Source organism: Oryctolagus cuniculus, chromosome 4 (assembly GCF_051225735.1).
Source record: "Oryctolagus cuniculus isolate XC-2025 breed Fujian yellow rabbit chromosome 4, ASM5122573v1, whole genome shotgun sequence".
In the NCBI taxonomy this organism is placed as follows: Eukaryota; Metazoa; Chordata; class Mammalia; order Lagomorpha; family Leporidae; genus Oryctolagus; species Oryctolagus cuniculus.
Genome location: NC_142870.1, coordinates 112601262 through 112623964, shown reverse-complemented (window position 1 = coordinate 112623964; position 22703 = coordinate 112601262). Strand labels below are relative to the sequence as shown.

General features: G+C 40.6%; 1 protein-coding gene across 4 annotated transcripts in view; it reads left to right on the top strand.

The window, feature by feature from the left end:
* Positions 1 to 18835, top strand: part of SERPINI1 (serpin family I member 1) — an 89136-nt gene extending 70301 nt beyond the window's left edge. For all 4 annotated transcript variants that reach the window (XM_070073192.2, XM_089331004.1, XM_008266443.5 and 1 more), the window contains 3 exons: positions 15237 to 15323; positions 17111 to 17200; positions 18508 to 18835. In XM_070073192.2, the coding sequence (XP_069929293.1) occupies positions 15237 to 15323; positions 17111 to 17200; positions 18508 to 18584 (254 nt within the window). In that variant the 3' untranslated portion in view covers positions 18585 to 18835. The remainder of the gene's footprint in view (positions 1 to 15236; positions 15324 to 17110; positions 17201 to 18507) is intronic.
* Positions 18836 to 22703: the final 3868 nt, after the last annotated feature.

Below are 22703 nucleotides of genomic sequence, written 5' to 3'. Positions count from 1 at the left end.
CCCTCTCCCTGTCTGTAACTCTGCCTCCCAAATAAATAAATAAAATATAAGAAAAAAGAAAGAAGAGAGAGAGAGAGAGAAAGGAGGGAGGGAAGGAGGGAAGGAGGGAGGAAGGAAGCTTTTAAACCTGAAGTGTGAAGACCCATGGATTGAATTCAGGGAAACTGATGCCCCACCCCTGAAAATGCCCATAAGTGTGCATGCATGTGTGCTGTCTCTCAGGGCACACAGGCAGACAGACACACAGAGAGAGACAGGGAAGGGGAGGGGAGGGGAGGGGAGGAGAGGGAAGTCATATTTTTCAAGAAATTTCCAAGAGGAATTTGTGATCAAAAAACCTTTGCCCTCCCAGATTCAAGATTGGGCAGACTGTTTTCTAAGCAGCACTCAGCTTCCAGCAATAAGTTGATCCTGGTGTATTTTGTATCAGAACTTCAAGTCCTCATCCAGAGAGCTTATAGCCCTAAGCACTAATAGAGCTTTTCTGAATGTCTACTATATAAATGTTCCTGTCCACACAAGAGAAATGAGTCTTCCCTGAGTAAATGTTTTCGTGGCTCATATTCAGTCCCTTAGGGCTCTGAACCCTTCAGTGGGGCTGTCAATAAGGCAGGACTGGTAGAAACTTAAAAGGTTATATGGTATCTTTGTACCTGAATCAGAAATAAACCCATGGCTGAGTCACCATATAATCTACAACTCTAAAGCTCTTTTCCTGAGGAACCCAGAGAATCTGTCTTAGGATACTGGCCAAATTCCAACTGAATAATTATGTTCTGCTTTCTTTACATGACTCTCTCTGCAGTTGATTAGCGATCCCTCACTGTGTCACCTAAACATCCAGGCAGTTCTGTTGCACAAAGTAAATGGCTGCAGCCTCCACTCCTGAGGGAGTCGCACTGCAGTGGCAAATCGATTCTTGTAGTCAGTGTAGCTTATAATTTCTGACATCTTTGGAAGGATTATGTGCTAACATTTAATTGCCTTTGCTATGCACAGAGACAGTAAAGCAGAAATATACATTATGAGTGCAGATGGTTTGGGATTTGAAATGATACTAGAACCTCTATATGTTCATGTGATGAAACCGCCATGGGGGACTGAATCCTTCTCAGTGCCCTGCTCACAGTTGCATTCCCAACCCCCAGCCTAGAGCTGACACATAGTTGAGACCCAGGAAATGGTCACTGAAGGATAAAACAGAAGGGAGGAAGAAGAGAGCAGGTCTCCTCCGGCCCATCTTACACATTACATTTCTGGAAACATTTGCCTGCGTAAAACATCAGTAGGAAATCCCAGATTTGCCAGTCTCAAACATCACCCAATTGAGGTCTTCAGGATCACTTGATGGAAGATCCAAAGCAAACCTGTCAAGATTTCAGTGGGACTCCTTTGATCCTTTTATTATTTATTTATTTATTTATTTGAAAGTCAGAGTTACATAGAGAGAGGAGAGGCAGAGAGAGAGAGGTCTTCCATCTGTTGGTTCACTCCCCAATTGGCCGCAACAGCAGGAGCTGCGTTGATCCAAAGCCAGGAGCCAGGAGCTTCTTCCAGGTTTCGCATGAGGGCACTGAGGCCCAAGGATTTGAGACATTTTCTACTGCTTTCCTAGGCCACAGCAGAGAGCTGGATTGGAAGTGGAGCAGCTGATTCTCAAACCGGTGCCCAGATAGGATGCCAGTGCTTCAGGCCATAGTGCCAGCCGCTCCTTTGAATCTTCATTTATTAGTTTTGTCAAAGTCTCGGTTGCCCCAATGTGCTAGTACTCCAACCAACACATCCCTTCTCTTTCTCCTTCCCATGCCCCCATACACATTTAAAAATCATTCAAAAACTTTTTTTTAAAGATTTATTTATTTATTTGGAAGACAGAGTTTCAGAGAGGGAGAGAAGTAGGGAGGGAGGGAGCGATAGAGAGAGAGCAAGAGTGAGAGAGAGAAAGAGAGAGAGAGATCTTCCATCAACTGGGTCACTCTCCAAATGACAGAAAACAGCCAGAACTGGGCCAAGCCAAAGCCAGGAGACAGGAGCCCAGAGCTCCATCCATGTCTCCCACATGGGTGCAGAGGCCCAAGTACTTGGGCTGTCTTCAGCTGCTTTCCCAGGTGCATTAGCAGGGAGCTGGATTGTAAATGGAGCGGTCAAGGCTCAAACACCTGTATGAGATGCTGGCACTGTAGGCAGTGACTTCATCTGCTATGCCGTAGCACTGGCCCCAATCAAAAACTCTTAATTGTCACAACTATAAAACACTCCTCTTCCTTTATAGTCTATAGCATTTATTTCTGCATTGTTTATTTGGGTCCCATATTCTCTGCTTTTTATGGATGGTATTTTTTTCACACATCTAGTTTTTTGCATCTCCAAATAATATCAAAATATTGGTGATTAAAGTGTTCAGTACTCTTAATAGCCTTCAAAATGCCCAGGAGAATTATTTTCATGCAATGTACTCTGTATTTTAATGAGGATCTAATGGTGTTTAGTTATTTAAGATTAGTTATCTTCCATGCTACATCTACTTCTTTCATTAACAATTGTTTGTGAGCTAGTGTGAACAAAGTACTATGTAGCACAACTATAGAATTGACTGTGACATCAAGCCTGAGCCAAAAGAACATGCAGTCTTTCAAGGAGAAAGTCATAACAGCTGAATTTAGTAACACGAAGACTGATAGAAGTATTTTATTAGACAAATGGTTCTCAACAAGGACAGTTGCCACCCCCCAGCTCCCTCTACCCCCCCCCACACACACACCCTACTCCACCTGGGACGATTTGGCGATATCTGGAGACCTTTATACCTTTATAGGGAATGCTCCTAGTTTCTAGTGGGTGGAGGCCAAGGACGCTTTGAAACATGTGCAGCACACAGAAAGGCCCTCTCAGTGCAGGATGATCCAGCCAAACTTCAATGGGGATGAGACTGAGAATCCCTATACTAAGAAAAACTTCAAGAGAAGAGATATGGAAAAAAGAACCAAAAGGCAGAACGAGTACGTATTGGATCCAAAGACTGAGGACGGATTTTAAATGCATTGAGTTTTTAGCAACACCTGAGAAAGTCACTGCATAGAGTGTGGGACAGAAGCTCTTGGACAAGAGAGGAGGTTTCATTTCATACCCCACTCCCTGCTGTTGGGGATTTTACTTTGTATATGTTACTTTTTCAAATAAGATTCTTACTTAGCAATTAGAAGGAAAATTAAGTAGCATTCATGGAAGAGTTAATTAGCAAACTTTTAAGCACCCAGAGAACAGCTCAGTGCAATTGTGACCCTGCTACATTCTTCAGTTATGTAATGAAAATGTTATCTTTCTTCAAAAACAGCAAACACGGTTTAACAGTGGGGAACAAACAGCCTGCATCACCTTCTCTTGCTTCTGGAAGAACTGACTTGACATCCTTGGCGCAGACCCCGAGTTCACCCTTCCACTTTTTATTCCCTGGCATCCAGTCTTATTTCAGACTCTCATTACTGCTGCCCTAGACTATTTCAATAGCCTCTAACTGGTTTCCAATCTCTCTGCAATCTAATCTGTCTTATCTACCACCGCTAAGATGAATCGCCTTAAGTCTCCCTCTCGTTGCAGTCCCTGCTGAAGTCTGCTTTTGGTCTGCTCGGCCCCATCCATTGCACCCTCAGCAGGGCACTGAGCCCTCAGCCCCTCCAGGCTGCACCCTGGGTGATTGCTTATGTACGACTTGTGCTCCAGCCACACTGCACACTCGCTCTGTGCTTCGCATCTCCCCAGCTCCCATCTTGATGAAATCTTCCCCTCTCGAAATACTTTCTGAACAAGCATCAGCTCAGATATGCTCAGCCACCAGAATTGCACCAACCAGAAGTAACCACTGCTTCTTAGATTCTTGATAGCTTATGGTTTTCTTTATGGAACATACCGTAGATCAGCTTACATCACTGTTATTTATGCATCTAATGTCGCCTGTTAGAATTTATTTTTCATTTTCATTTGCTTATTTTATTTGAGAGGCTGAAAGCCAGAGAGAATGACCTCTCATTCACTGATTCACTCAATGAACGCACAGGGGACAGGAACTCAATCCAGGTCTCCCACATGGATGGCAGGGACCCAAGGTCTTGAGCCATTACTTGCTGCCTCCCAGAGTGTGCATTAACAGGAATCTGGAGTTGGGAGCAGAGCCAAGACTCAAATCCAGGCCCTCCGATATGGCATGTGGTTGTTCCAAGTGGCAGCTGTATCAAATGCCTACTTCTCCTGCTAGAATTCAATCCCCCTGCCCAAGATGGAATCTTATGCATTTTTCCTCCAGTGCCTATCACTGTACTTGCTGCTTGCTACTCATTCAGTGAAGAAATCAGTAAAATAGGATGCTCAGTATATATTGTCTTAATTTTTTAATCTTAATTTGATGTCCATTGTTTTTGACACTAAATTCCATTAACATAAAATGCAGTGAACTTTGCAATAAACATGCATGGCAGAGAATGGGAAGAATCATTTGCCTTCTCAGGTTCTATTTAAATGCTCATCCTGGTGTAGTGTAAGGCTATTTTTGTAATGGAAATGAATGATTGTCAGCATTTGGATTAATAGATAACCCTCCTGGAAGGAGAAGGGGGAAGGAGAAAGAGTAGTAAATCTTTCAGCATAAAGTGCAAGCTTTAATAAAGGAGCCAATAAAGAAAAAGGAATTAGGAAGACACAGAAAACTTCCATGCAGGTCAGACTCAAGTCCCATAAAGATTTATTCTGGATTCACTCCTAAGTCTTGCCCTTGTTTGTTCTCTCTCTCCTGGCACCTGTAAGCCAGAGGACTCTATTTCGCTTCCATTGCTGTAGTTCCAGTTCTGCCCCTCCTTTCTTGTCTGGACTGTTGCAACAGCTAACAAACTCGATCTCCCTGTTCCTAGCTGTTTGCTCATCCAAGTCACCCTTCCCTGCTGTTTCACAGATATCTTCGAAAACCAAAGCAGTTGTTTCCCCTCTCTTCCAGCCAAGCCCACGCTCTCTAGTATCACGATCAGAGCTCTTAGGATTGTGCACAGCCCACACCACTCTCCTACCTCCCCACAGCCCAGGCTTCAACTGGGCAGCGCAGTCTTTCCCAGTGTTTTCCTTGCTTTGCCAATACAGGCCTTCTGTTTGGGGTGCCTTTGCCCTTGTCCTCTTATTCAGGAGCCAGCTCAAAGGTCAGCATCACTGAGGCACTTCCCTGACATCCCGCATCCTCCTACCTGCTTGATTTTCCTTCTACTGGAATGTGCTAGCCCTGGCACATGAACCCCTCTTCACCTCTGCCTTCCATGGTGTGTTGACATACTTGTCTCTGAGCTCCAAGCTCCTCAAAAGCAGGCAGTGTGCCCCAGAACCCAGTGTGGTGTTGTGGGGGGCAGGACAGATGCAGAGTGGGTGAGGAAATGGCACTGATCCCTGCCTGCCTACAAGGAAGGAGGGGTTCTCTCACACCTCCCACCCTCCGTTGTCCCCTCACTGCAGCTCACAGCCTCCTGGGCTCTGCCTCTGCAGCCAGAGTCTCCCTCCACCAGAAATGCTCTTCCTTCTAGTCTTCCTGTGGCTGTCCCTTTTGTGTTCCTTGCAACCCAAGTTTGCCTTCTTCGTGTGGCTTTCCAGACACGCTGGCTCAGGGAGGCCCTCGCCTCTGCTCCAGTCACCTGCTGACACATCAGCCTACCTTCTTTTCCTCCTGACTTGTACCACACCAGAAACTGGGGTCATTAACTATTTGCTTACTGTCCTTTTCTATAGCATCTGCCTCCTGCTTATTAGGAAGGAACTGTTTGGTTCCCCCACACTGTACCCAGTGCATGTTTCTGGCACATAGTAGGTGCTTAGTATATGACAGAAAAGATGGGTGAACAAATTTTTATTTGCTGGTTCTTTTAACTAAAGCTATTCCACAAAGCAAACAAATGCTATTCCTACTTGGAAAGAATTCAAACTGTAGAAACGTTTCTAAATTTCATTGGTGGGGATAAAGCTAAAAATATTTTAGTAACTGAAGCACAGAGATGCCTGTGATATTCTAGAGTTCTGGCATGATACTCTTTATTTTGTTGTTTTAAGCATGGCCTTGGTGGTGCAGAAACCTATTCAAATTGGCTGTGCTAGAAACAGTGCCACAAAGGAAATAGTGGCCTCTGGTGGCACAGTGACCATCCTGCCAGCATTATGTTAATCTCAGATCGTTGAGCTTTTGGTGCCCGACACAATCTCTCAGATGGAAAGGGCGCTCGATAAATATTTGCTCATTGGCTGAGTGAATGCCTTAGCTCACTGTGCTCTGCTTCCTTCAGGAGAGTTTGAATTACTGCCCTCTCCCCTGGGCATTTGCTGGCCCTGTTCCCATCGCATCCACCAAAGAAAGCCTGGCTCCACGCTGCCCAGAGGGACCAGTCACTCGGCAGCAGTGTCTGCCATGGCCAGGAGAAAGTTTCTTGGAGCTCTGTAGAGATTTCTTTTAAAAATGTGTTTGTCTTTGATTTAGTGAAAGAAGAGCTAACTTTTCTCAAGCCAGTAAGACTAGTTCTCCAGTGTAAATCTCTTTAATACCATACTGTGATTCAACTCATAGCTGTCTCAGTGTACACCAGGTGCCTGGCCGTGTGCAGGGCATTGTGGCCGAGCTGCATGGGACAGGCGAGGGGCAGGCCCTGGAGGGGTAAATGACCTTGCAGGAAAACTGGTCTTTATTTGCCCATAGTTATCAGGATAAGGGATGCTGGAAGGTGGGTGTAGAAGGCTATGAACATGCCTACAGCTTTCTGGGAACTGATCTACTTTTTTTAACTTTTATTTAACAAATATAAATTTCCAAAGTACAGTTTATGGATCACAATTGCTTTTTCCCCCCATAACTTCCCTCCCACCCGCACCCCTCTCATCTCCCGCTCCCTCTCCCATTCCATTCACATCAAGATTCATTTTCAATTATCTTTATATACAGAAGATCAATTTAGTATATATTAAGTAAAGATTTCAGCAGTTTGCACCCACACAGAACATAAAGTGTAAAGTACTGTTTGAGTACTAGTTATAGCATTAATTCACATTGAACAACACATTAAGGACAGCAATCCTACATGAGGAATAAGTGCACAGTGACTCCTGTTGTTGACTTAACAAATTGACACTCTTGTTTATGTCATCATGGAACTGATCTACTTTTAAGATATAAAGGCCATGGACACAGGCTTTCTTAATCCCTTTCAGCATATATTTCATTTTACCATAACAGCTTACAGTCTGTCCCATGAGGCAAGAATAAAAACTTTTCTTTTTGTCTCAGTATTTGTGATGTGATTTCTTATTTGTCACATTTTCTCCTACATGTGTAACCAAAGAATGGTGTTTTTCTGAAGGTTAAATATCATAAGGTTTTGCTTCTATCTGCACATGTTTGCTTTCCATAGTATAGCTCTTAGACTTTGGGAATCCAAACAGTGGGTTCCAACTTGGTTTTGCTATCTTTGAAGTATATATATATCCAACAACACTGGTCTACCAGTGTTCTCTACTGGTCTCTTTACTCCTCTACTAGATCCAATTTTAAAAATGTATTTATTTATTTGAGGGGCAGAGAAACAGAGACAGATAGAGTTGCCACCTGCAGATTCCCTCCTCAGATGCCTGCACTGGCTGGAATGGGACTGGGCTGAAGCCGGGAACACAATACAGGTACCCAACATGGGCTGAGGGACCTCACCACTTGAGCCGTCACCACTGCCTACCAGGGTCTGCATTAGCAGGAAGCTGGAGTCAGGAGCTGGGGCTAGGGACAGAGTCCAGGAGCCCCAATATGGAATGGAGAAGTCTCAACTGCTAAGCTAAGTGACTGCCCCTAGATCCAGTGCTTAAGATTTTGACTGTGCATGTGTCCTTCCCACTCTTTCTCTCTCTGTTGCTGTTCTCAATTTTCTTTGAGTCCCTGCTTCAGGTTAGTGTCACGTGTTGTATTTATTATAAGAATAAACTTTATAGCCCTAACTGTGAACAGAACTGTAGTGTCTGTAAAATGACATGAAAAGACTGTACACTCTAAGTCTTACACTATAAAATAGCTAACCCCTTCCACTCAAATCCCATTTACTGCAGAGTGCTGGCTTAAATACTGAAAAATTGCACATTACGAAGAAACTCCTTCTATTTAGGTTAGTTCGTTTGGTAGACCCAACTGTATGCCTGGAGCCAGGGGTACTAAGGAACGACACAACCTCACCTTAAGGATGTTGACAGTTCAGGAAGAGGGAGACATTGGTGCAAATATGAATATTATGAAGCTTCAGTGTAATTCTGATTTCAGCAAGAAAGAATTATCAGATCTATTTTTTCTATTTAGGAATAGAGGAGAGGGGCCAACATTGTGGCATCCCATATGGGCGCCAGTTTGAGTCCCAGCTGCTCCACTTCCAATCCAGCTCCCTGCTAATGGGGCTAGGAAATCAGTAGAGGATGACCCACATCCTTGGGCCCCTGCAAACAAGAGGGATGCCCAGAGGAAGTTCCTGGCTCCTGGCTTCTGGTAGGCCCAGTTCTGGCTGTTACTTCCATTTGGGGAGTGAACCAATGGATGGAAGATCTCTGTGTGTGTGTGTGTGTTTGTATGTGTGTATCTCCCTCTCTTCTCTATAAAACTCCGCTTTTCAATAAATAAATAAATAAATAAAAAATAAAAGATTCAGTGGAGAGTAAAAGAGGTCATAGGGCTGGAAGCTGAGCCATGAAGGTAGCTCAGGTGTCTTACTGTACAAAAAGATTGAGAGAGTTTCTGGGGGAAAACAAAGGCACAGAAGTGATAAACATAGTACATTCAGCTCACTTCAGTTCTAATAATTTGGAGCACAGCATTTGGAGTGAAGAAAGCTAAACAGATGAAGCAGAGGCATCCTCATGGGGCCCTGATCCCATGTACTAATCGGGTATACCACACCTTCTATAGTATACTGAAGGTGAGGTTGGACACGAAGCAAGCAGAAGGGGTGAAGGTTTTAAGGAGGCAGGGACGTAATGTGTTTTGTATCTTGATACGATCATCCCGGAGGAAGCTGTAATGTGAACTGCAGGCAGTTAGGAGAGCAGTCCTCCATTGCTATGCCTTGACATGCGATGTGACATCCACTGAGTCGCATTTTAAGAATGATTTGCATATGTTACTGAATTTAATTTTCTGATTTTAAAAGAGCTTTCATCTCCACATAAACTGATGAATGTGGTCTAGGATTTTCTTTTTCTTATAGGTCCCTTGTTCATTTCTGATAGCAAGGTAAGACTGCCCACAAAGTTGAATAGCTTTTATTCACTTTAATGTCTAAAATGGTTTTATAACAGCTAATCCTAACTGTTCCTTTAAGATTTGGTCCAAATCCCCTAGGAAATTATTTAGGCTTGGAATTTTTAATTCTGAAGATGGGAGAAATTTTTTGTTTACTGTTTCAATTACTTTAGTGGTTACTGGATTACACAGATATTCCATTTTTATTCCTTGATTCAATTTTGTAACATATACAATTCTATAAAATACTGTAATTCATGGCATATCTGTTCATTGTCAAAATTATCTTAGATAAGAAGCAAGAATCTTTTAGGAAAAATAGGAACATTCTGAATTGCATTTGCTGAAATGAGTTCACAGATCTATACATCTGTCAAAACTTATCAGATGGTGCATACAGTTCATGGTAAACAAATTAGTCCTCATAAAGTCAATTCAATGTACTTGTGGAAGACTATACCTAGTTTTTTGTAATTTTTTTTTAAATCTTTTTTGGTATCTTTAGATATGTTCTCCTATTTGTTCATAATACCACCTGTCTGGGCAGGGCTATCTTTCTTTTTTTTCCCCCATGAATCTTGTTGAAAGGAATGTCTACTTCATTATCTTTGAAATCACTAGAACTTTGAGAAAAACCCTCAGCATCCTTGCTTTCTTATCTTTCTATAGCAAGTACCTTGAGTGTCCCTGCCACAACCAGCACCCTCATTTTGTGTGGGTGAATGAGACCCTATGAGAGAGAGGACAGGTCACTCTGGGAGGTTACAACACTTGGGGAAGAGGCCAGAGATACAGGGATGGAACAGGCATCACAATGGCACAAAGCAAGCCACTACTTGGGACGCTGTCATCCTGTGTATGAGTGCAGGCTCAGTCTTTGCACTTCTGCTTCCAATCCAGTTTCCTGCTAATGTATCCTGGGAGGCAACAGATGATGGGTCCCAGTGCTTGGATCCCTGCCCTCAAAGTGGGAGATCCATTTGGCCCAGCCAAGCCCCTTCTCCCTCTCTCTCTCTCTCCTCCACCCTAACCCTCATCTTTCTGCCTTTCAAGTAGATGAAAATAAGTAAGTAAATAAATAAATATTTTTTAAAAAGAGAAGGGAAAGGGATGATTTTTGTTATTTCAAGGGGCCTAGTGTAGCCGGCAGATCGTGGGAGTAGCTATCAGAGGCAGCTTCCTCTGAGCAATTCAATGTGGCTGAAATAAAATCATCCGGCGCCTTCGCAGAGAACACCCTCAGATGACTTACACAGGGCTTAGCTGACAGCCTGAGTGTTCATCACCCTTTAGAAACTAGCTCCTATCATGTTTGCTTCCTTTGCTGATAGACTAACAAAAATAGGCAGCAAAATCTGAAAATAATACAGTACCACTTAGCTACTAAGTGGTTAATATATTTCACTGTCTTGGAATTCATATGCTTGTTTTGCAGCTAAATATGCTTGGATACTTAGTGCAATATCTATTTTTCCTTTTGTTAAAGCACAAACAACAAAAAATACTCCTCTAGATTTGAGGGAGCTAATTATACTTAATTGCTAAATGTAAAAACTTGATTGCCTCTGTTTTCTTCTAGTCATCAAACGCATCCTAGAAGCAAACATCATAATATGTGAGATGCACTATGTAATGATGTGATTCTTATATCTTAAAGCCAAATACGATCTGAGAAAGATATCCCTATTATAAGTGTATTCAGAGATGGTATTGTTAGTTGTCTTGGGACTCACTTAAAATTATCAGGTGCTGTGCAACAGGTGTACCAAGGCTGCTGTTGAATGTCATTCCATGTGCATTTAAGATAATTATATGTTTTGGAAAGCTTGCAGGGAAAATAGATGTTGTGGGTAGGACTTGGTTACTTTCAACATCTTGCTCAGCAGCCTAGAGGGAAATCAATTGTGCCCTCCCTGCATAGTGCTGGGCATCAGCAGCAAAATTCTTTCTCTTAAATTTGCACCAGACCTCCTAGAACCAGGAGGAAGAAAGGGTTATAACCTTGAGTAATCTTGCTTTCCTGTGCTTCTAAAAATGTATTTGGGGCATCTGAAAAAACTTGAGAACTCAAGACTGAAAGCCATTTTATGGTTTGCTAAAGACTGAGTGACTTGAAAAACAGTAATCTATTTGCATACAGTTCTAGAGACCAGAAGCCTGAGTTTCTTCTATTGTCTCTCTCCGGGCTAGCAGATAGCTGTCCTCGCCCTCTCTCTGTACTCGGGGTATTAGTGACAGAATCAACATTATGTGTGTGTCTGTATGTCTATATCATATATATATATATCTGTATGTATACCATATCGTGTGTGTGTGTGTGTGTGTGTGTGCACATGCACATGTGTGGAAAGGGAGAGAGAGCGAGCATGAGAGTGAGGCAGAGACGGAGAAAGATTTATGGAGGCTTTAGAAATCTAAAATTTGCAGACCAGAGACCCAGGAAACTGCTACATGCCAAATCCAAGGGTGCTTGGCTGGCAGAACTCCTCCTTGCTCGTGGGTGGCCAGTCTTCATCCTCTAAAGCCTTCAGCAGGTTGGACGGGGCTGACTGTTCTCGGGAAGGTAATCTGCTTTACTAAAAGTCTGCTCATTTAAACATTAATCTCATCCAAAAACACCTTCACAGAAATGTCCAGAATAATGTTCAACCAAATATCTGGGTGCCATAGCCCAACCAAATTGACAGAAAAAAGTATCTGTCATATATAATCTTCTATACCTGTACTTGTGTTCAAATTCCCTGTTGTAAGGACACTATTCATACTGAATTAGGCCACATCCTAATGACTTCAGTAAATTTAAGACCCACCTCCAAATACAGTCAACTTACTTTTATTATTTATTTAAGAGAAAGAGAGGGAGAGAGAGAGACAGAGATTTCCTATCCACTAGTTCACTCCTCAAATTCCAGTAATGACTGGGGTTAAATCTGGGAGCTGGGAACTTAATCTAGGTCTGCCATGTGTATGGCAGGACCAACTACTTGAGCCCTGATTACTGCCTCCCAGGGTCTGCATTACCCAGGAAGTTGAAGTCCAGAGCAAATCTCAGAATCAAACCCGGTACTTCCATTTGCAACATGGGTGTATTAACTGTTAGGCCAAACACCCATCCCCAGTCAACATTTTGAAGTACTGATGGTTAGAACTTCTATGTAAGACTGTTGGGGGAGCATAGTGCAACAAGTACCATTCCTTATTGAAAAGTAAGTTTGAATGATAAGGCAATGATAAAGCTCCTCCTTGCTGCAGAATTCTTAAAACCTGGGTCTGTTTGCTTGACACATAGCAAGACAGTCGCTGACATCATGGTGGCAGAAGAAAGTCGGTGTTTATTGCAGAAGTACAGAGCAAGGAGCTGGGCAGCTGTGACTTAATTCCCAAGCTCCTCGAGGGGTTAGGGTAGAGGTTCTTTTAGATTGCAGGTGGAATTGAGAGGCGCATGTTTCAATATCCTGTTCTTTTGGGAATTTTGATGATGGTAAGATGAGCTCCAGTTCGTCAGGTGGTATAGTTACTTCTTGCTCAGGGCTTCAGTTTCCTGGGAAAAAACCATCCAGACAAGACTTAACGTCAAGGTGTTATATCCTTGGGGGAGATAAATGACCTCCTAAGTCTTGTGTTCAGGGACCCTGTAAGCTCAGCTGCATCAATGCCTCAGTTCAGTGAGTTAATTTTAGTGAGAGGCTTATTTGCAATCACAAACTCAGTGCAAAAAAAAAAGTTCACACTAAGGGAGGGAGACTGGGAGACCTGGGCAACTAAGACCTGATGGTGTTTAGCACCTGCATGAAAGCACTGTATAAGGGTGCCTGTTGTTTGGGACAGGTGTTTAGTGTATCAGTTAAGTCTTCTCCTGGGTAGCTCACATGCCCTATCAGAGTGCGTGGGTTTAAGCCCTGGCTCTGCTCTGCCCAGGTTTAGCAGTGATGGCTCTGGAAGTTGGGTCCCTGTCATTCACAAGGGAGACCTGGATTGGCTTCCTGGCTCCTGGCTTCAGTTTGACCAGTCCCAGCAATTTGCGGGCATTTGGGGAGTGAGCCAGATGATGGGGGAATTCTTATTCTCTGTCTTCTGTCTCTCTGTCTCTCTCTGCCTTTGAAATACGTAGAAGAAATAATTTAAAATGTTATTTTCCATCATTCCAGGGTACCACGTTTCTGAATCCCCACATAAACCAGTTAATTGGAATGGAAAGTAACTTTATCCACTGTTTTACAACCTATAAGTCAATTTTATTTTTCTATGCCAAGGTTATTTACTTAATCATAATTAGAGACTAGGTTAAAAAAGTGAAAAATTTATTTTGGTTATATCTAGATTTTTCTCTGTTTTCATTTTGTATTTTTATATTCAAGTTAGAGATGTTTTTATCTTGAATTGTGAACTAATGTGCAATTGCTTTTAAAAATAGTTTGTACTTTTTCTGGCAATATAAGGAATAAACAGTGGAAAAATTACCAGTGAAAGTGAAGGATAAAATTAACAAGAAAATACAAAATGAAGACTTATTAAAAACCACATTATGCTGAGTGTAATAAGCAAATCCCAAAGGGACAAATACCACTTGTTCTCCTTGATAGGTGACAACTAACTGAGCACCAAAAAGGAAACCTGTTAAAGTGAAATGAACACTATGAGAAACGGTGACTTGATCAGCCCTCACCCTGACTGTTGATGAGCAGCTTAATATGTTATCCCTCTTAGTATTTTTTTGTTTGTTCTACTTAATACTTTTGGTTGAATACCGTAATCAATACACAATTCTTCTTAAGTGCTGAAACTTAACTGAAAAGTGATCGCTGTTAAATATAAGAGTGGGAATAAGAGAGGGAAGAGATGTGCAATTCAGGACATTCTCAAGCTGACTTACCTCAAACGGTAGAGTTAGAAACATACCAGGGGATTCAAATTCAATCCCATCAAGGTGGCATGTACCAATGCCATCTCACTAGTCCCAGTGATCAATTTCTGTTCACAACTGATCATAATGATAGGACTAAGAACCAAAGGGATCACATAAACAAGACTAGTGTCTGCAAATACTAGCTGATAGAATCAAAAAGGGAGAGAATGATCCAACATGGGAAGTGAGATACACAGCAGACCCATAGAATGGCAAATGTCCTAACAGCACTCTGGCCTCATAATCAGCCCTTAAGGCATGTGGATCCGGCTGAAATGCCCATGAGAGTATTTCAGGCATGGAAAGCCAAGACACTCTGGGGGAAAAAAAAAACCTAAATGAAAGATCTCCACGAGTGAGATCCCAGTGGAAAGAATGGGTCATCAAAGAAGGAGGTACCTTTCTCTGAAGGGAGGAGAGAACTTCCACTTTGACCATGGCCTTGTCTAAATATGATCAGAGTCAGTGAACTCAGGGGGCTTCCATAGCCTTGGCAGCTCATGACAAGAGCCTAGGGTGATTACTGAGGACATAAACAAGAGTGTCAATTTGTTAAGTCAACAACAGGAGTCACTGTGCACTTACTCCTCATGTAGGATCTTTGTCCTTAGTGTGCTGTACATTGAGATTTAATGCTATAACTAGTACTCAAACAGTATTTTTCACTTTATGTTTCTGTGTGGGAGCAAACTGTTGAAATCTTTACTTAATGTATGCTAAACTGATCTTCTGTATATAAAGAGAATCGAAAATGAATCTTGATGTGAATGGAAGGGGAGAGGGAGTGGATAAGGGGAGGGTTGCGGGTGGGAGGGACGTTATGGGGGGGAAGCCATTGTAATCCATATTCTGTACTTTGGAAATTTATATTCATTAAATAAAAGTTAAAAAAAAACACATTTTCAGTCGTTCTATCCTGTCAAATGAAATCTTGTAACCTTATCTGGAATCTCTCATATCACTATCTTCCTTGTACCTCTCATACCTTTGTAACAAAAGGTACCCTGTTTCTCATCTCTGATACTTAAAGAAATGCCTCTTTTTTTGCAGATAATAAAGAGCTTTTCCTTTCCAAAGCGATTCACAAGTCCTTCATAGAAGTTAACGAAGAAGGCTCAGAGGCTGCTGCCGCCTCAGGTATTCAGAAAGTTATTTGCTAAACTCTTCTCACCTTTTCTAGATTTGTGTTTTTAAAGCCATCTGGGATCAGGGAGGGTGATTCTCAGAACCAAGTCACAACAACACAGACTCTGCTCTAACTTGGGAGTAACCAGCGCTGAGCCAGCCTGAATTTTCTAACTAGACTGTGAAGTGCGTCCTCACTCCAGTGCCCCTTTGCGGAGTAACTCCCATGGTCGTGTTCTCCCTAATGAGAGACTGGATGCGTTGGCAGCAGTGGGAGAATAGATTTTCCTGCTGTGTTGCCTGTTTAAATATTTTAAATATTTCCCTGCTGCCCACTTAAGGATTTTTCTTTCTACTTAATTGCTTGCGGAAGTTGGTTTTTAATTTTGTCAGTGAACACTTTTGACTTTTTAAAAGCACATACATAAGTGAGAGTTTGTAACAGTGTCTAAGTAATGTTAAATGATTTTAATGAAGTGATAAGTTTAAGTAAATAACCGTTCAATTTGACAGCAATCACATGTTCAAAATACAGTGATGAATGTCCTTCCTCATTTGAGAATTCTGACCTCCCTAGTTAGCTGGCAGTGGTTTTTCCATGACTTTTCTCCTACCTGTCTTTCTTGGGGTCAGGTGGATTTATGTCAATCTCAGGTTCAACAGATTTCATCAGATTTCTGTAGGATCCTTCACCCAAACCCTCCGGTAAAATGCTACTATATTATATGCGCACATGTTTTTTCTACCTTATTGTTCACAACAGTTATTTTCAAGAAATAGAAACAGTCATCAGAATCTGGAAAGCTTAAAATCTTGAATAATTTAATACTGACATTTTTCTGGTAACTGCACTGCAGCAAGTATACAACAACAATCATCCTGGAATGAGGATCACAGGGAAATTCAGCCTCCCAGCCGTGGGAAACACTGCAATCTCAGTGCTGACTTCCCCTTTAATCACTGCACCCTGACTGCTCAGCTGCAAGCCTGGAGACTTGCTATGGAAAAATACGCATCTCAGACAAAATAAGTCATAACTTGAAAATGTGAATTTTCTTTTTTTTTTTTTTTTTTTTTGACAGGCAGAGTGGACAGTGAGAGAGAGAGACAGAGAGAAAGGTCTTCCTTTTGCCGTTGGTTCACCCTCCAATGGCCACCGCGGCCAGCGCACTGCAGCCGGCACACCACGCTGATCCGATGGCAGGAGCCAGGTGCTTCTCCTGGTCTCCCATGGGGTGCAGGGCCCAAGTACTTGGGCCATCCTCCACTGCACTCCCTGGCCACAGCAGAGAGCTGGCCTGGAAGAGGGGCAACCGGGACAGAATCCGGCTCCCCGACCGGGACTAGAACCCGGTGTGCCAGCTCCACAAGGTGGAGGATTAGCCTAGTGAGCCATGGCACTGGCTGTGAATTTTCTTACCTTCATTGTTTTTGTTGTTTTGGAATCATTTTTTCTTTTGTCTTCCCCTTCCCTTAACTCAAAGGACATTTTCATAAAAAGCACCAGTTTTTATCTGAGACAGAATAAAACTTTCCTAACAGCCAGAATAAATTGTCCTATTATTTTTGGTGGAATGGAAGAAGAAATTGTGTACAGTATGTGTTACTTTAGTTTTGTTTTTTAAAAAGATAAAGTAAAAATGTTAGTGCTTTTACAAGTTTCCTTTAAGTCTGTGAAATTGTGTTGTCTGTAAATTGTTGCCTTTGTATTAAAAGGGTAGCCATAGCTGATTCTGAGAAGTTACTCGTTAGTCTCTGCACAGCCATAGACATGTAATTACTTTCTCTCTGCACTGCAGGAATGATTGCAATTAGTAGGATGGCTGTGCTGTATCCTCAAGTTATCGTGGACCACCCATTTTTCTTTCTTATCAGGAACAAGAGAGCTGGTGAGTCTATTGTGAGAACAGAACTTTCTTTAATAAACCAGAAAGAAATTTTCTTTCTTAAGTGGAGGGTTTTTTTTCACTGTGTTTATCAGATCACATTTGACATTCAAATGCTTTTGTAAAAAATATTTTATTTATTATTTTTGAGATAACGTACTTTTTAATTTACATTATAGTCAAAGGTTTAATGGCTCTGCTAAATAAAGAGTTCAGCAAATCAAAAGAAGAAAGGTTATAGCCCAGCAGGAAAATACAGCAGGGCTATAACCAACAATCAAATGAAAAGATGCTCAACTTCACTCACATAAAGAAATTTTAAAAGTCACAAAAATCGTTGAAACTCTAGTAGTATATAATTTCTATCAGTTTGTTTAACAAAGAGTTAAAGCAAGTTTTATAAAACACTCTATTTACAGCAAAACTGGCAGGCATTTCTCTCTCTTTTTTAAGTTTTCTGTTGTTTTTAATTTTATCTCCTACATACAAAGGAGAACATGCAGTATTTGTTTTTCTGTGTCTGGTTTATTTCACTCAACATGATGTCCTCCAGTTCTAACCATTTTGCTGCAAAAAAAAAAAAATAGAATTTCAGTCTTTTGTTTATAGTTGAATAGCAGTCCAATTTTTTTATTCATTCATCTGATGTATAAACCTGCCATATGACCCAGCAATCCCACTACTGGATAAATACCCAAAAGGCATGAACTCATTGTATCAGAGACGTACCTGCTGCACCATGGTTTTTTTTTTTTTTGTTTTTTTTTTAAGATTTGTTTATTTATTTGAAAGTCAGAATTACACAGAGAAGGAGAGGCAGAGAGAGAGAGGTCTTCCATCCAATGGTTCACTCCCCAGTTGGCCACAACCGCCAGAGCTCTGCCAATCCAAAGCCAGAAGCCAGGAGCTTCTTCTGGGTCTCCCACACGGTGCAGGAGCCCAAGGACTTGGGCCATCTTCTACTGCTTTCCTAGGCCATAGCAGAGCTGGATTGGAAGTGGAGAAGCCAGGACTCGAACCGGCACCTTTATGGGATGCCAGCATTGCAAATAGTGGCTTTACCTGCTACACCACAGTGCTGGCACCTGCACCATGTTTATAGCACCACTGTTCACAATAACTAAAATGTGGAACCAACCAAGTGTACATCATTAGATGAAAGTTCAACTGCTTTTTGAAAAAAAATTGCATTGTATAAATCATGTATATTGATTAAAATAACTTGCAGTTTTATTTTTACAACATTGGTCATACTCAGCAAGAAGGAAAATAAATACTCCTTTCTTTTGTTCACTTCTAAACCAATGCAGGCACAATTCTGTTCATGGGACGAGTGATGCATCCTGAAACAATGAACACAAGTGGACATGACTTTGAGGAACTTTAAATTACTTCATTTGAATAGCAAGGAAAACAGTAACTAAGCACATCCTGTTTGCAATTGGTATATATTTAGCATTTGTGTTTTGCAGTATATCTTATGGTAGTATTTAAAGTAGCTCCAGATTAAAAAAAATACATGTAAATTATAAGTTAACTTCTCAAGGAACGTGGTCAGTATTATGGTAATGGTCCTGTTATGTCATTGTATTTGTTGTGCTGTTGCTTAAAAATAAAACTACATATTGAACATGTGAACAGCTGTGTTTTTCATTTTAGAAGTTATTACAGAAAGAAACATCTAGCTTAAATTTAAAAACATAATTTCTTTTCGAAATCCAGATACCATCTAGATACAACTTGGAGAAATTTGGAAACAATGATGTTTCTGAACATCTTAAATCTTCCATAGTGATGCAGAAACAAAGCACCAAAGTAAGTTAACATAAACTTGAATCTGACAAGTAAAGATAAGTAATCCACACAAATTCCAGTTTTTTTTTTCAAATCTGCATATATTATGGTGCAAAGGAATGCAAAATGGACATCTTTTGTATGGCTATGTGACAAACACTGTTAGAAAAAAGCATGATGTTATGTAAACTCCATAGGTGATATCTGTGGGTGACTTTTCCGAGCTTTTAAAAAGCCCCTTGGTTTCTGGTTTCATATGCCTGATGGAGTTACAAGCCTGGGAATCACCATGGTTTGCTGCTGCAAATAAAATTTAAACTGCAGTTTCTTCCCAAAGTCCCAAAATGAACCATATAAGCAAATTAGTAGAAGTAGGTACTTGAGTATGTGACTGGAGAATTAGCAAGAAAAACTGTCCAGTACAGATCATGGAGAGTAGCCAAAAACAGGGCTGAACTCTGGTCACAGAGATGATTTGGTTGCTCTGCATGTGGTCTTTACAATTTGAACTTGAGTGTTTGTAACTAGGCTGTCACATTCCTTGCTTTTCCCATTGGTTGCCTGGGTGATTCGTGGATGCATTTGAGATTCCTGGAAAGCTGTAGCGTTCTTTTTTTCTTGTACAAGAAGTTGGCTATCCCACTTGGAGGCAGTGTCACAGGCAAGGACTCCAGTAAATTACTTTGTTATCTTTTGGCAAAAGTAGTGGTATTTCTTGGGAAAACAGATCCATTTAAGCCAAATCTTCTTCCTTTTTTTAAAGATTTATTTTATTTGTTTGAAAGGCAGAGTTACAGAGAGAGAGAGAGAGAGAGAGAGAGAATATCTTCCATCCTCTGGTTCACTCCCAAAATGGCTGTAAACGGCCAGTGTGGGCCAAGGTAAAGCCAGGAACCAAGAACTTCATCCATGTTTTCTCCCACATGGGTGCAGGGGCCCAAGCACTTGGGTCATCCTCTGCTGCATTCCCAGGCACATTAGCAGGGAGCTGGATTGGAAGCGGAGCAGCCAGGACTCCAATAGGTACCCATATGAGATGCTGGCATTGCAGGTGGCTTAACAGGCTACACCACAGCACCAGCCCACAAATTTTTATTTCTATGATTAACAGTCTTGGAAAATTTTTGAAACATTTAAAATTAAAAAAAAAATAGTTTTGCATGTTACTTTCTTATGCATTAGATATTTCACTATGATTTGGAGCTATTAATAAGAATTGACATGATCATTAACTTTGATTTAGTTCAAAAGAGTTCAGAGAAACAAGATTTGACCCTTGATCTACAAATTCTAAACTGTGAGGATAAACTTGAAAGCTGGCATTTTTTCCCACAAGCTCTGTTGTACACTACATCTGGAATACTGCTATAGTAAAGGAAACATGTAGAATAATTATTTAAATTGTACAAGTATTTAGATATGGTTAGTTTCTAGAAAATTAGATCATTCAATAAAACATATTAAATTAGTGCTTCTCAAACTTCAGTGTGTAATGGAACCGTTTAGGAGTCATGAAAAATACAGATTCCAATTCAGTAGCTCTGTTTGCTCTTCTTTACCTTCTCTTTTTTCCTGCATGGAATTTCAAAAGCAGTTTGCCAAGCTGCTCCTCCCACTGCTATTTGCAGCTCCATGGACCCACAATTTCCTGTCTAACCTGGTCCACTGGGGGCTGGTACCAGCCTTCCTGGTCCGTGTCTCCACCACACCTCTACCACTTTCCTTTCTTATTTGCTCTTTCAGTGTGAACCTGCCAGGTTCTGTTGGTCTCCTGGGCTTCCCATCGCAAATTTCTAAGGCTCTATCTCCAGTGTGTATCTTCTCTCCTTTTTAACTATCTATATTGCCCTGTGTGACTTGGACCATCCTGTTGCTATACTGCCATCTTGGGCTGATATCCAAATATACTTTTTTTTCTTTACATAATGTGGACAAATGAAATAATCTGTCTGCATATTAGAGCAGTTGAAATATATTCTTTGAAAATATGGAGACATTATGGGCAATACCAACAAGCGACTTTATGAAACATAACAACACACTAGCTAACACTGAATTTTTTATAGCTTATATTTTCAGAACATTTACACTTCATTTATAAACTTATGTTATTGTAAAACAACGTTCTTGTTTTCACTTATAATATGTGCAGGTTGGGTTAACTGATCTTTATTCAGTGTTGATATTCTAAGTTTCTGATATCATCCCTTACCATATTACTACTTGTGAAGTATTACATCTGTTGCTATGTCTATATCAATCAATTAAATGAGTTACCTCTCATGAACAGAAAATTTACCTCTCACAGAGAGATTATCATTAGATAAATGTGGATTTTTATCAACTCCAAATACAATTTTTGTTAGCTTCTGTAAGGTTATATTGTACATTCAGAATGTTTACTTTAAAATATTTCACCACAATTTATATATGCTTTATCTGAAAATGGATTATCTCTTGTTTTTAATATTCTTGTGAAATGCTAAAATATAAGAATACTTTAGAGTCAATTTTTTTCTTTTTGTTTGATTTTTTTTACAGTTTACTCTTGAAAAATTAACATTGTGTGGTTCAATTCCATTTTCCTTAAAACTTGGTTTATGATCCAGCAATCCCAATCACATGCATTATTATACAGACAAGGAAACAAAGCTTCCATACAGGTTCACACAAAAACTATGTGTGAATGTTTACAGCGGTATTATTTGTAGTTACGAGCAATTAGAAATAACACAAATATCAATAAGTGAGTAGACAAAGTGTGGTATATCCACACAATGCATTGCTACATAGCCATAAAAAGGAAGGAACTACTGATACACATAACTTAGATGAATCTCAAAGGCCTTTCTGCTGAATAAAATAATGTCTTGAAAGTTTATATTCTGCATCATTGTGTTCATACGACGTTCTGGACAAGATAAAACCCTTGCAATGGACATCAGATGAGTGATTGCCAGAGGCTGAATGTCAGGAGTGGGTGTCACTTCACTGAGACATCACAAGAGAGGTTTGGTGGACAAGGAACTTTTGTATGTTAATCATGATGAAGGTTACATTAATCTATACATTATAAAACTCAGAGCTATACACCAAAAAGGGTGAATTTTTATGTATTTAAATTTTTTAAACCATGCAATCCAAATGATTTTAGAAGCAGTACATTTTGTTTAAAAACTTAGTGTCATCATTTATTCTTATTTATAAAGAGAAGAACTACCAAGCTATCAACACATTATGAGAAATTTCAGTGTTACAAAGGCTGACACCAAATTTTAATGATTTCTCTTCATTTACAAGCACAATTTACTGGCCTTCATGGTTTCTTTCCTGTGTCATAATACATAGGTGTAATGCAAAATGTGATTCCTGTTAAGTAGAACTGATTTTTGGAAAAGTGAGCACTTCTGATTTCTTAGTTGGCCTATAGTCTACTGGAGTTTCCTTTAATGGCCAATTCCCATAAAGGACTCACCGCAGAAAGGAGTCATTTATATGAATCTTATCAGCTAGTCAGGCTGAGTGGGGAAGTCATTTTAAAAATAATTCTTCCTTGGCAAAGACAGCACTGTATTCATTCATTCACATGTAAATTAGACATTTGGTAGGTAAAGTGCCTGTGAATCTGCTATGTGTATCAAATAGCATGATACGGTTAAAGAAACGATTACTTCATCCCATTTGAATTCCTTAATTACATATCCTATTGGGT